The 15,206-nt window shown below is 50.7% G+C and overlaps 1 protein-coding gene across 7 annotated transcripts in view; it reads right to left on the bottom strand.

The window, feature by feature from the left end:
• The window catches only part of tbc1d22a (TBC1 domain family, member 22a), a 517,208-nt gene that overhangs the window by 464,541 nt on the left and 37,461 nt on the right, over positions 1–15,206 (bottom strand). For all 7 annotated transcript variants that reach the window (XM_072471465.1, XM_072471464.1, XM_072471460.1 and 4 more), the window contains exon 4: positions 9,521–9,703. In XM_072471465.1, coding sequence (XP_072327566.1) covers positions 9,521–9,703 — 183 coding nt within the window. The remainder of the gene's footprint in view (positions 1–9,520; positions 9,704–15,206) is intronic.

Consider the following 15,206-nt stretch of genomic DNA (forward strand, 5'->3'; position numbering starts at 1 on the left):
GACGGGCCGCTTGATAGCCCTGTCAATGATTTGTTCCATCACCTCACGGATGAATGAAAGTAGACAGTAATCAGCAGAGTTGGATTATAGAGTCAGAATGATGCAGCACAGAAAAGACCCTTTAGTCCATTGCATCTGTGCCAGTCAAAAACAACCACCTAACTATAATAATCCCATTTTCCAGCACTTGGCCCATAGCCTTTTATGTCCTGCAATTACAAGTGTTCATCCAAATACTTCTTAAATGTTATGAGGGACTCGGCCTCCTCCACCCTTGAAGGCAGCAATTTCCAAACTCCCACCACCCTCGTGGTAAAAACAATTTTCCTCACATCCCTTCTCAACCTCCTTCCGCTTACCTTAAATCTATACCCCAGTCATTGGACCCACCACCAAGGAGAAAATGTTTTTCTGTCTACTCTACCTATTCCCCTCATAATTTTATACATCTCAATCCTGTGCCCCCTCGGTCTCCTCTGCTCAAAGAAAAAAATTCAAGTCGGCCCAATCTCTCTTCATAATACTCTCCAGCTCAGGCAACATCCAAGTAAATTTCCTCTGCACTTCCCAGTGCTATCACATCATTCCTGCAATGTGGATTCCAGAACTGCACACAATACTCTAGCTGTGCCTTAACCAACGTTTAATACTGTTCCAGCATAACTTCCCTGCTCTTAAACTCTATGCCTCGATTAATATCCATCTGCTCGGGTCCTTAAGGGACCGGTGTCCATGTACACCAAAATCCCCCTGATCTTTGGTGCTTCCCAGGGTCCTGTCATTTATTATGCATTCCCTTGCCTTGTTTGTCCTGCCCAAGTGCATCACCTCACACTTATCTGGATTGAATTCCATATGCGACTGATCAGCATGTCTCTAACTCCCTATAGTCTAAGGCCCACCTCACTATTTATCACCCCACCCGGTTTGTATCAACTCTCCTACGTTCTAAATTCTTTATATAAATCACAAACAGCAAGGGCCCCAACACTGATCCCTGCAGGACCCCACTGAACACAGGCCTCCAGTCAGAAAGACACCCCTTGACCATCACCCTCTGCTTCCTGCCATTCAGCCAATTTTGGATCCAATTTGCCAAATGTACTCGTATCTCATGGGCTCTTACCTTGCCTATCAACCTCCCATGTGGGACCTTATCAAAAGCCTTGCTAAGTCCAAATAAACTACGTCAAATGTATTTCCCTCAACTACACACACCTGGTCACCTCTTCGAAAAAGTAAATCAAGTTGGTCAGCCATGATCTCCCCTTAACAAAATCATGCTGACTGTTCTTGATTAATCCCTGCTCTCTAAATGCAGATTAATTCTGTCTTTCAGAATTGCTTCCAACAGTTTACCTATCACGGAACTTAGACTGACTGGCCTGTAGTTTCCTGGTTTATCCCTTCCTTCTTTCTTGAATAACTGTACCACATTGGCTATCCTCCAATCTCCATCACCTCTCCTGTGGCTCAAGAGAAATTGAAAATTATTGCCAGCGCCCCTGTCATTTCCTCCCTTGCCCCACTCAATAGCCTGGGTTAAATTTCATCTGGCCCTGGAGCTTTGTCTAACTTTAAGCCTGCCTGACCACTCAGAACTTCCTCTCGGTCTATGTTCATGTCTTTAATTTTATTGCAGTCCCTCTCCCTGATTTCTATACCCACAACGTCCCTCTCACGAGTGAACACTCCTGCTTTTTACAGACAAGACATATCTGGTAAAGTTTCAACGTGGCCGGGTAGATGCAAGGGTTGTAGCTATACTGGAACAGCTTGGCTTGGGGCACAGCTAGCTCTGCAGCACAAATCTTCAGCACTATTCCCAGAATGTTCTTCGGGCCCACACTGTTTGCAGTATTCAGTGCCTTCAGCAATTTCCTGACTTCACGTGGTATGAATTGAATTAGCTGAAGCCTGGCACCTGTGATGCTGACCACCTTCAGAGGCCGAGATGGGTCATCCACTCAGCACTTCCGGCCGAAGATGGCTGTAAATTCTGCAGTCTTGTCTTTTGCACTGAAGTGATGGGATCCCTCATCATGGAGAATGGGGATCGCGTGGAGCCTCCCCCTCCAGTTAGCTGCTTAATTGTCCACCACCATTCACAACTAGATGCGGCTGGACTGCAGAGCTTAGATAGGATACGTTGATTATGGGATCAATATTTCCGCTGTCAATTGCATGCTGCTTCCACTGTTTGACATTGAAATAGTCCTGTGTTGTAGCTTCACCAGGTCGACATTTCATCTTTAGGTATGCTGGTGCTGCCCCTTCATTGTACCAGGAGTTGATCCTCCAGCTTGATGGTAATGACAGAGATGGGGATATGCGAGGACATGAGGTAATAGATTGCGGCTATGTACAATTCTGTTCAAAATCTATCCCGTTTAGCACTAATGGTAGGGCCACACACAACGGTCGGAGGCAACCTCAATGTGAAGAATGGACTGCATCGCCACAGGACCAATTGGTATGGTCATGGATGGATGCCTCTGCGACATTTGGATTGGTGAAAATGAGGTCAAGTAGATTTTCCCTGTTGTTGGTTCGCTCACCACCTGCGGCTGGCCCAGTCTAGCACCCATGCCCTTTAGTACTCAACCATTTGGTAGGTACTGGTGCTCTGACCTACTCTTGGCAGCGGACATGGAGATTCACAACCTAGAGTACATTCTGTGCACTTGCCACCCTCTATAAGTGCTTCCACTAAATGGTGTTCAACATGGAGTACTGAGTTGTCAACTAAAGGGAGATGGTAGGTGGTATCCAGCATGAGGTTTCCTTGTCCACAACGGACTTGATGCCATTAGACCTCAATCAATTTCTCCAATTCTGCACAAATTCTTAAGTCAACATCAAATTCTTCTCTTCTTCCTGCCTCTCTTAAAGTTTTCCTGTTAAAGATGCCTAAATAAGAGCTAGTTTTTCCACTTCAGCTATGTACTTGAAGGAAAATGAAGACAGGAATCAGGGGCATTTAAGAGGATGTTGCCTGGACTGGAGAATTTTAGTTTTGAGGAAAGATTATAGACTAGGGTTGCTTTCTTTCAATCGGAGAACGATGTTTAAGAATTGGGGAAAATGATGGTTAAAAAATGAAATTGGTCAAAATAAAATAAAACAGCAAATTGATAAGGGAAGCTGTCTAAAGGGTTTTTGAGATGAGACTTAGCATATCAGTGAGAGAAGCAAGTGTTTACCAATGTGACTAGGAGAAAACAATGGGGTACAGAAGAGGTAACTTCAAAATGAAGAGATAAGGGACTAGACAAATATATGCTGAAAGCCGATTCCACGGGGTGGATATCAAATGGAAATAATGATATATTCAGGGCACAATGACTGGGGAAAGAAACACGGACACAGCTACCATCACAGCCATATCCAGCTGTAGAATCAGTCTCCCCAAAAGAAGGAGCGGATTTCACCTTCGAGGAAACACAAGGCAGTTTTCTCAAACTTGGAAAATAACCTGTGCATGGTAACTATCTGCTGGATTTAATTCAGCGTTATATAATATTGGATGATAGTCGGGAATAAAAGAGCGTCTCAGAGAACGTAGGTAGTTGGGAACTAACTTCAAGTAATACCGTGTATGTATACAGTCATCAGTGTAATTAAGTGTTGTAGTGCATTATAGTCCTTCTTGTGTTTTTCTGGTTTAAGTTAATGAAATTCTTTGTTGTCACAATGACTGGACCATTCCTCCCTGGTTCACACATTTTTCTCTCAGTATACCAAATTGAAAATATACACCATTACAAACCAATGTTCCAAGTTACCCTTCCGGCTTTTGGGACACTCTTGCATTCAACATCAGCAGGATTCTTAGCAGATGAAGGGAGACCTAATCAACGTGCATAAAATTGAGGCGGCCAAGTACAGTGGATAGGAAGGCTTTGTCCCCTTTGGTTGATGGATCCATAACCAGGAGGCATAGATTTAGAGTAAGGGATATGAGATTTGAGGGAATGCAAGGGGAAATATTTGTATCCAGCAGTTGCTGGGAATCTGGAACCCGCTACCCGAAAGGGTAGTAGAGGCAAAATTCCCATAATATTTGAAAAAACTACTAGATAAAAAACTACTCGATATGTACTTGAAGTCCCATAACATACAAGGCTGTAGATCAAGAGCTGGAAAGTGGAGTGAGAATGGATGGCTCCTCGACAGCCAGCGTGGACACAATGGGCCAAATGGTCTACTTCCGTGCTATGAAGTTTAATGACTCTAAGATCCTAGTTCAAACGCATCAAATTTTGAAAATACGTAAAATCAAAACTTCTACATACAACCCAGTTTCAGTCATCTTCATCAGGATTAAAAATTAGTCATATAAATGAAACCATTATTATTTTTTTTTTAATACATACTTATGACTGAAACAGATCAAAATGTTAATTTTAGTTCTCTCATCCCCACAATTAACATAAAACTGTCTTGGAAGGTTTGAATATTTGTAAGCACCCAACAAGAGCAGCTAATTGATTACTTGTTCAGGAGTCACTGATCTTGTATTTATTGGTTACCATATAACTAAAGCATGCTTTGTTCAGGTTCTTGAAAATCAATTACTAGACTACAGCTGCCACACACTTATTAAAAAAAAGTTTGGACTTCCGGTTGCGGCTATGCGGAGTTAAGTCGCACGTTCGGCAGCTCCCGCTAAAAACGGACATTTGGGCTCTTTTTAGGGCCCGTAACGGCGCTTATTCGACGTTTCTCAGTGTGGGAAGGGGACAGCAACATTCCCCCGATAGTGTTTGGATTGGACCAGGAGTGGGCCGATTAAAAAAGTGGCATTGAAGCAAAGAAAGGTACGAGGGAGGGGGACCAAGATGGCGGCAGGCGGAGACCAGGCAGTGTCGAGGCAGTGGGCGCAAGAGCAGCAGGAGCTTCTCCAGCGGTTTTAAGGAACTGAAAGAAGAGCTGCGGGAGCCGATGAAGGCTTCAATCGATAAGCTGCTGGAGACCCAGACGGCCCAAGGGGCGGCGATCCGGCAGGTCCGGCAGAAGGTCTCGGAGAACGAGGACGAGTTCCTGGGCCTGGCGGTGAAGGTGGAGGCGCACGAGGCGCTCCACAAAAAATGGCAGGCGAGGTTCGAAGTGATGGAGAACCGGTCGAGGCGGAAGAACCTGCGGATCCTGGGTCTCCCAGAGGGGCTGGAGGGATCGGATGTGGGGGCCTACGTGGTCATCATGCTGAATTTGCTGATGGGAGCGGGGGCCTTTCAGGGGCCCTTGGAGCTGGAGGGGGTCCACCGAGTGCTGGCGAGGAGGCCCAAGCCCAGCGAGCCGCCACGGGCGGTGCTGATGCAGTTCCACCGGTTTACTGACCGAGAGTGTGTGTTAAGGTGGGCCAAGAAGGGGCGGAGCAGCAGGTGGGAGAATGCAGAGGTCCGGATTTACCAGGATTGGAGCGCGGAGGTGGCGAAGAAGAGGGCCGGTTACAACCAGGCGAAGGCAGTGCTGCACAGGAAGGGGATGAAGTTCGGTATTCTGCAGCCGACGCGTCTGTGGGTCACCTATAAGGACCGACACCATTATTTAGAGTCCCGGAGGAGGCGCGGGCCTTTGTTCAGGCCGAAAAGCTGGACTCGGACTAAGGGTCGGGGACGAGAGGTCATGGTGGAGGGATGGTTGGGGATTGTTGCGTTGTGGTTCGAGGGGGGGTTCTTTGTTTTTCGGGGGTTGTGTGGGCATTGTTTTGATTAGGTCCGCCGGGTGGGCTCGTGGGAGGGGTGGGGGGGTAAACTGCTTGGGGGGTTGATAGTCGGTAGGGGAGATGGGGCCCCCCCAAGGGGGGGGGGTGCCTCAGTTGGGGAAGTGGGGCCGGGCCTGGAAAGGGAGCTGTGCCAGAGGAGGCGGAGCCATGCGAGTGGAAAGCGCGGGCTTTTTCCCACGCTTAAGGTTGAAGGGGTGGGACCGGAGCTGGGAAGCAGAGGCTCGTCTCCCGTGCTGGGAGTGGAATGGATGAGAGCCTGCTGGTGGGCAAGGGGGTGGGGGGGGGGGGGGAAAGAGAGTTCCACACCCGGGGGGTGGGGGGTGTCGATGGAGCGTCGGGAGTGGCCGGGGTCAGCAGGAGTCAGCTGACTTACGGGAGTGCTATGGGGGGAGCAATGCACCGGGGGGGGGGGGGGGGGATTTCAACACGGTGCTGGGCCCGGCCCTGGATCGCTCTAGGTTTAGGACGGGCAGGAGGTCCAGTCAGAGGAGAGAGAGGGAGAGGTTGGTGGGGGAGATGGTGAGGGTGGACAGGAGGTACGCTGAGGCCCCGGAGGAGGGATTGCTTAGGGAGCGGCATAGCCTCTAGGCAGAGTTCAATTTGTTGACCACCAGGAAGGCGGAGGTGCAGTGGAGGAAGGCGCATGGGGCGGTATATAAATACGGAGAAAAGGCGAGCCAGACGCTGGCGCACCAGCTTCGGAAGCGAGAGGCAGCTATGGAGCACGGTGCGAAGTGCGGTGGATATCAATGCGGTTTTCAGGGACTTCTACGAGGAACTGTACCGGTCTGAGCCCCCACTGGAGGGAGGGAGGGATGGGTCGCTTCCTGGATCGGCTGAGGTGTCCGAGGGTGAAGGAGGGCAGGTGGCGGGGTTGGGTTGGAGGAGTTGGTATAGGGAACATGCAGGCGGGGAAGGCACCGGGGCCGGATAGGTTCCCGGTTGAATTTTACAAGAAGTATTCGGACCTGCTGGGCCCGCTGTTGGTAAGGACCTTCAACGAGGCAAGGGAGGGGGGGCTCTGCTCCCAACGGTGTCTAGAGCGCTGATTTCCCTGATCCCGAAGCTGGACAAGGATCATATAGGCCGATCTCACTCCTAAATGTAGATGCAAAGTTACTGGCAAAGATTTTGGCCATGAGGATAGAGGACTGTGTGCCGCAGGTCATACACAAGGATCAGACCGGGTTCGTGAAAGGGAGGCAGTTGAATACTAATGTACGGAGGCTTTTGAATGTTATAATGATGCCGGCGATGGAAGGGGAGGCAGAGATAGTGGCGGTGATGGATGCGGAGAAGGCCTTTGATAGGGTGGAATGGGGGTACCTCTGGGAGGTGTTGAAAAGGTTCGGGTTCGGGGAAGGGTTCGTCAGGTGGGTGAGACTGCTATATGAGGCCCCGGTGGCGAGCGTGGCCACGAACAAAAAGAGGTCAGAATATTTCCGGCTACACCCTGCTCTTTGCATTGGCGATTGAACCCCTGGACATGGCGTTGAGGGAGTCGAGGAACTGGAGGGGGCTGGTGCGGGGTAGGGAGGAGCATCGGGTGTCGCTATATGCGGATGATTTGCTGTTATATGTGGCGGACCCGGTGGGGGGAATGCCAGAGGTGATGAGGATCCTTAGGGAGTTTGGAGATTTCTCTGGGTACAAGCTTAATATGGGGAAGAGCGAGTTGTTCGTAGTGCACCCTGGGGACCAGGAGAGGGGGATTGGTGAATCCCGCTAAAAAGGGCAGAGAGGAGTTTCAGGTACCTGAGGGTCCAGGTGGCTAGGAACTGGGGGGCCCTACATCAGTTTAACTTCACGAGGCTGGTGGAGCAGGAGTTTAGGAGGTGGGATGTGCTGCCACTCTCCCTGGCGGGTAGGGTGCAGTCGGTTAAAATGACGGTGCTCCCGAGGTTTTTGTTCCTGTTCCAATGCCTCCCCATCCTAATCCCCAAGGCCTTCTTCAGGCAGGTTAACAGGAGCGTTATGGGGTTTTTGTGGGTGCAGAAGACCAAGGGTGAGAAGGGTTTTCCTGGAGCGGTGCAGGGATGGGGGCGGGTTGGTGTTACCTAACCTCTGTGGGTATTATTGGGCCGCCAACGTGGCAATGGTGCGTAAGTGGGTGATGGAGGGGGATGAGGTGGCATGGAAGAGGCTGGAGATGACGTCCTGTGTGGGCACGAGACTGGAGGCGCTGGGGACGGTGCCGCTTCCGCTTCCTCCAGCGAGGTACACCACAAGCCAGGTGGTGGCGGCTACCCTCAAAATTTGGGGGCAATGGAGACATCACAAGGGGGAGGTGGGGGCCTCGGTGTGGTCCCAGATTCGGGGGAACCACCGGTTTGTCCCGGGGAGGATGGACGGAGGTTCCTGAGCTGGCACAGGGCAGGTATTAGAAGGATGGGCGACCTGTCTGTGGATGGAAGGTCGCGAGCCTGGGTGAGCTGGAGGAGAAGTTCGGGCTCCCCCCGGGGAACACCTTCAGATATATGCAGGTAAGGGCGTTTGTTCGGCGGCAGGTGGTGGAGTTCCCACTCTTGCCGCCACGCACGGTCCAGGACAGGGTGCTGTCGGGGGTGTGGGTTGGAGAGGGGAGGATCTCGGCAACGTATCAGGTGATGCAGAGGGAGGAGGCCTCGGTGGAGGAGCTAAAGGGTAAGTGGGAGGAGGAGTTGGGTGAGGAGATTGACGAGGGGACGTGGGCGGATGCCCTGGGGAGGGTGAACTCTTCCTCCTCTTGCGAGAGGCTCAGCCTCATACAATTTAAGGTACTGCATAGGGCTCACACGGCTGGGGCAAGGATAAGCTGGTTCTTTGGGTGAGAGGACAGGTAGTGTCAGGTGCTCAGGGAGCCCAGCAAACCACACCCACATGTTCTGGGCGTGCCCAGCGCTGGAGGACTTTTGGAAGAGTGTAGCGAGGATGGTGTCGAGGGTGGTAGGTTCCAGGGTCAAGCCGGGCTGGGGGCTCGCAATATTTGGGGTGGCAGAGCAGCCGGGAGTGCAGGAGGCGAAAGAGGCCGGTATTCTGGCCTTTGCGTCCCTGGTAGCCCGGCGAAGGATTCTTCTTCAGTGGAAGGATGCGAGGCCCCCAAGCGTGGAATCCTGGATCAATGATATGGCGGGGTTTATTAAATTGGAGAGAGTGAAATTTGCCTTAAGGGGGTTGGTGCAAGGGTTCTTCAGGCGGTGGCAACCGTTCCTAGACTTCCTGGCAGAACGTTAGAAGATGGTCAGCAGCAGCAACCACCTGGGGGGGGGGGTTTGTTTGTTTGTCTTGAGTGGGCGTGTATATTTGCCTGTGTGTTGATGAAGGCTGTTAATTTATTATTTATGTATATGGGGGGGGGGGGGGTGCTCTTTTCTTTCTGTAGTTTGTTGTTGATATTTTGTGAAAATTTGAATAAAATGTTTTATTTTTAAAGTTTGATTTGTCGCATTGACAACTGATCAACTCTTGACGAAACAATTTCAGGGCATAAGTAATGGTCACTCTCAAATCTATTTCCTTGTGAGGCTACCACTGCAGTGATACCTGGCCACTGGTTGCTTTCAGTAAACTTGCATCACACTGTAGCCCTTTTTTGAAAAACATTTCCAATTGCTTTAATTCAATGTCAATTATTTTTCCTTGCCTTGGTAATAATGGCTGAATGGATAAAGCCAGCACTTTAAGCAGTGCCCTTTCTAAAAACAAGAGGCACCAGATAATAAGACCACTGCAAACTGACCAATCGCACAATGGGATTCTTTCACGTTACCTATCTTCAGAATACCTTGTTACCTCGCCATAGTTGGGGCTTACCTAAGTCAGTGTTCGGACCTGCCAGCAGCTGTCTGAATTTTTCCAAACGAAACATTTCTCTTTCAGTCATCAAAGGAGCATCTGAGGTATTTTGGTCTGCAATTCTTGCAACCAATGGAATTGTTGATCTAGAAGGAACTGATTGCTGCCTCGGAAGAGGAGTCTTCTCAAAATCATCTAAACCTGCAAATTACACAAAGTACATTATTACAAACAGAATTACTACATTTGAAATATAATCTTCCTTATCAAATCAGCACCACAAAATGTACATTGACTGGAACAAAATTCCTGAGCTTCTTTGCACTCCGCATAGAAATGGAATTCAAACATTGACTCTCACTCATAACCCAGTATGAAAAATGCTCTTGCAGCCCATTCTTCATCTGCCGTGAGATTTTCAGAGGCAGCCGACATACATGCTGGTGCTCAACTCAACCCAAGAAGATGGTTCTAATAATTACAGCTCAATAACTACTGTATATAATGACACCAGCGAGAATGGAAATTACAGCAGAATTGTGCCTTCAAAAACACCTGGACACTGCACTGTTTCGGCGATTCAGATTGTAACTTATATGTATTTATCCTCCACTTGCTGTGTTTTACTGGAGAAACTGTATTTAATGGAGAGAAGTTACTGCAGTTTAAGGCAAGAATTTTATGCTGTAGACAATTTTAAATAGCCTCTAAATAAAAACATTGCCGTATCAACTTCTGATCTCTATTGTGGAGGGGGGCCGTAAAGAGATGGAGGGGGTGGTTAAGCAGACGGGGGGTAGTGGTTAAGCAGACGGGGGGGGGGGGGGTAGTTAAGCAGACGGGGGGGGGGGGTAGTTAAGCTGACGGGGGGGGGGTAGTTAAGCAGACGGGGGGGGGGGATAGTTAAGCAGACGGGGGGGGGGGATAGTTAAGCAGACGGGGGGGGGGGGGGATAGTTAAGCAGACGGGGGGGGGATAGTTAAGCAGACGGGGGGGGGTAGTTAAGCAGACGGGGGGGGGTAGTTAAGCAGACGGGGGGGGGTAGTTAAGCAGACGGGGGGGGGGTAGTTAAGCAGACGGGGGAGGGGGTAGTTAAGCAGACGGGGGGGGTAGTTAAGCAGACGGGGGGGGCGAAACAGACGGGGGGGCGGCGAAACAGACGGAGGGGCGGCGAAACAGACGGAGGGGCGGCGAAACAGACGGAGGGGCGGCGAAACAGACGGGGGGGGCGGCGAAACAGACGGGGGGGGCGGCGAAACAGACGGAGGGGCGGCGAAACAGACGGAGGGGCGGCGAAACAGACGGAGGGGCGGCGAAACAGACGGAGGGGCGGCGAAACAGACGGAGGGGCGGCGAAACAGACGGAGGGGCGGCGAAACAGACGGAGGGGCGGCGAAACAGACGGAGGGGCGGCGAAACAGACGGAGGGGCGGCGAAACAGACGGAGGGGCGGCGAAACAGACGGAGGGGCGGCGAAACAGACGGAGGGGCGGCGAAACAGACGGAGGGGCGGCGAAACAGACGGAGGGGCGGCGAAACAGACGGAGGGGCGGCGAAACAGACGGAGGGGCGGCGAAACAGACGGAGGGGCGGCGAAACAGACGGAGGGGCGGCGAAACAGACGGAGGGGCGGCGAAACAGACGGAGGGGCGGCGAAACAGACGGAGGGGCGGCGAAACAGACGGAGGGGCGGCGAAACAGACGGAGGGGCGGCGAAACAGACGGAGGGGCGGCGAAACAGACGGAGGGGCGGCGAAACAGACGGAGGGGCGGCGAAACAGACGGAGGGGCGGCGAAACAGACGGAGGGGCGGCGAAACAGACGGAGGGGCGGCGAAACAGACGGAGGGGCGGCGAAACAGACGGAGGGGCGGCGAAACAGACGGAGGGGCGGCGAAACAGACGGAGGGGCGGCGAAACAGACGGAGGGGCGGCGAAACAGACGGAGGGGCGGCGAAACAGACGGAGGGGCGGCGAAACAGACGGAGGGGCGGCGAAACAGACGGAGGGGCGGCGAAACAGACGGAGGGGCGGCGAAACAGACGGAGGGGCGGCGAAACAGACGGAGGGGCGGCGAAACAGACGGAGGGGCGGCGAAACAGACGGAGGGGCGGCGAAACAGACGGAGGGGCGGCGAAACAGACGGAGGGGCGGCGAAACAGACGGAGGGGCGGCGAAACAGACGGAGGGGCGGCGAAACAGACGGAGGGGCGGCGAAACAGACGGAGGGGCGGCGAAACAGACGGAGGGGCGGCGAAACAGACGGAGGGGCGGCGAAACAGACGGAGGGGCGGCGAAACAGACGGAGGGGCGGCGAAACAGACGGAGGGGCGGCGAAACAGACGGAGGGGCGGCGAAACAGACGGAGGGGCGGCGAAACAGACGGAGGGGCGGCGAAACAGACGGAGGGGCGGCGAAACAGACGGAGGGGCGGCGAAACAGACGGAGGGGCGGCGAAACAGACGGAGGGGCGGCGAAACAGACGGAGGGGCGGCGAAACAGACGGAGGGGCGGCGAAACAGACGGAGGGGCGGCGAAACAGACGGAGGGGCGGCGAAACAGACGGAGGGGCGGCGAAACAGACGGAGGGGCGGCGAAACAGACGGAGGGGCGGCGAAACAGACGGAGGGGCGGCGAAACAGACGGAGGGGCGGCGAAACAGACGGAGGGGCGGCGAAACAGACGGAGGGGCGGCGAAACAGACGGAGGGGCGGCGAAACAGACGGAGGGGCGGCGAAACAGACGGAGGGGCGGCGAAACAGACGGAGGGGCGGCGAAACAGACGGAGGGGCGGCGAAACAGACGGAGGGGCGGCGAAACAGACGGAGGGGCGGCGAAACAGACGGAGGGGCGGCGAAACAGACGGAGGGGCGGCGAAACAGACGGAGGGGCGGCGAAACAGACGGAGGGGCGGCGAAACAGACGGAGGGGCGGCGAAACAGACGGAGGGGCGGCGAAACAGACGGAGGGGCGGCGAAACAGACGGAGGGGCGGCGAAACAGACGGAGGGGCGGCGAAACAGACGGAGGGGCGGCGAAACAGACGGAGGGGCGGCGAAACAGACGGAGGGGCGGCGAAACGATCGCTTGGCAATTTCCCAATGTTTAAACTTTAATTGGGAATTACCCTATACTGGAAACCATTGGAAACCCCATCTGAATTGGCAGACTTTGGATGGTTCTAACACCACCCTCTTACCAGGATAGTTGTTACCCCAGGAAAAGTTAGAATTAAAACCACTTCTAACTCTTTGTTACTGACAACACCAACCCCTGCTACCCACCACCACCTCCCCACCCCACAACCCCAATCCCCCATCTATCTTCCCAAATCCACATAACCATCCCCCCGACTACTCTCCCAACCACCACCGCACCCACCCACGCCACGGCCACCTCCTCCTCTAATTCATTGGTTGACAGTGGTGTTAATGGACAGTCCACTGAATAAAAGAAGGCAATATTGTATGACATTAGTTATTTGCACATGGTGCACATTTCACTTCCTACCCATCATGGCAGCATTATACTTTATTCTGTTACTCTGGCATTATTTCCCAGAGTTTTGAGCATACTGGCGTCACAAGATCATGTACTTGGGCAAACACTGTAGCACAATACAGGATAAATACCACAAATTTTAAAACTTCGTTGTACCATGATGCACTGTACGAGTACCACAATTCTGTTCAAGTCCACAGGCAATAAGAATTCCAAACATATTGAAGAGCTCAACATTTGCCCAACTATGCTTTTTTGTTTTAATTTTCATCACATCTAAAACTGAATTAGGAATAAGGGGAAATTGCAGGGTGGTAATGATCAGTATTTACCCTTGCTTTTCTTCAAGTGATTGATTCAAGAGCAATGAATCGACATGGAATTGCAACCACGAATAACTATTTGACAAGTTCAGGAAGAATAATTCCAGGTAACAACATCTCACTCAAAGTATTTAATATTACTTTACAGCTAAATGAAGTCCAACACTCCTAAAACGAAAATCACTACTGTTTCAGGGAATGATCAAAGACATGTCCATTTCATTTTGGTTTTCATCCATGCATACTGCTCAGGCTACACAAGATTACTTCAGCAATCACATTGCAGAATCCAATACAGGAGGCTGATGCTAAACCAATCTCCTGGCACCACAAACCACTCACCTCCCCCCAGTAGCATTCTTCACCAGGCATATTAAGCAAACGTAAATACAGTAAAATTGCAAAGAAAAAGGATTAACTAAAAGAAAGCAATAAGTGGAGACTCTACGGTTAAAACTAAGGACAGAGAACTCGATTCTGTAACGTCAGTTTTCTACAGGTCTCCCAATCATTCATGTGGCAAAATGTATTGAGAGATTACGGAGGCGTGTAGCAAAAGGTAATGGGAAAAATAATTTTCGATCACAGATTAAAAGCAGCGTAGTTCAACTCAGAAGAGAAGGTATTTCATGAGTGCATTCGAGATAATTCCAGACATGTTGAGGACAAGCCATACTAAAATTAATGAGTAACGTGCAAGGTTTTTTAATAATCTACCAGGAGGAGAGCACTTATCTCGCAGTAATCATATTATGACTGAACTCACTGTTCAATTTCTCCTATTGAACCCTAACAGTAAACAGTTGAGGCCCCAGCACTGATTTCTGTGGCATTCCACTAGTTATGCCATACTAGGACTCTAAATTTAGATAGGGGTACCTTCACAGGTTGAGAAAAATAAAAGTGACAGCATACTGTAGGAACTTCTCAAAAAACATGCAGCTTAATACTAGGCCAACATGTACCCCAAGGTGAACAAGCACTATTTACCAAATTTAACAGCCAGGGTGAACACAGGTGAGAAGTGAAATAAAACCAATGCGAAAGAGCAAATAAAACCGTACAGTGAGAATTGCAAAGAACAGATTCAAGGGACAGGGATAGATATAAAGAGCAGCTGTGGGAAACAAAAAGATACACCAAGAGCTGCACGAGAAATATGAAAAAAAAACATGCCATGGATACGAAGATTTACACAAAGATTTTGTCTATTATCTTAAACAAAAAGGGTACTTGCAGGTAATATAGACATTTTAAAAGCAGGTGGGAAACTCTGATTCTGTAGCTCAAAATGAAAATAAGGAATGACTGAATTTTTTAAAACATTATTTTGCATCAGGTCAGACTAGAGGAATAATCATCCGGTCATTCAGGGGAAATTAATAATGAATAAAAGGACTAGAAATCATTAACATTAACACAAGGAAGAAAACAGCATTAGAAAAATAGTGGCACTAACGATGAACAAATTCATAGGCCATTATGATTTTTCCCAAGAGTTTTCAAGCAAGTCGGTGAGGGTCCTTTACCCATAATCTTTCAGAGCCCTTCCTTTAGATTTGAAAATTGCAAACAAAGCTCCATCATTTAAGACGAGAAAGAGAAATTAGGGATTGAAAGACCTGTTTGTCCAAATCAGCAAAAGGGAAAATATGGGATTTTACAACTAATAACCAGAGTGACTGAGCACATCAAGGGATTTAAGCTGATTAGAGAAAGCCAACATGGATTTATAATAGGTAGGTCACATCGAATGAACCTTTCTTCAGTCGTCCATGGGACATGGGCGACACGGACAGGACCAGCTCTTATTGCCCTCCCCCAACTGTCCTCAAAAAGGGAATAGCAAGCTACTGGAAACTGCAGGCCAGTGAGCCTAATC

This window comes from Scyliorhinus torazame, chromosome 13 (genome assembly GCF_047496885.1).
Source record: "Scyliorhinus torazame isolate Kashiwa2021f chromosome 13, sScyTor2.1, whole genome shotgun sequence".
Lineage (NCBI taxonomy): Eukaryota > Metazoa > Chordata > Chondrichthyes > Carcharhiniformes > Scyliorhinidae > Scyliorhinus > Scyliorhinus torazame.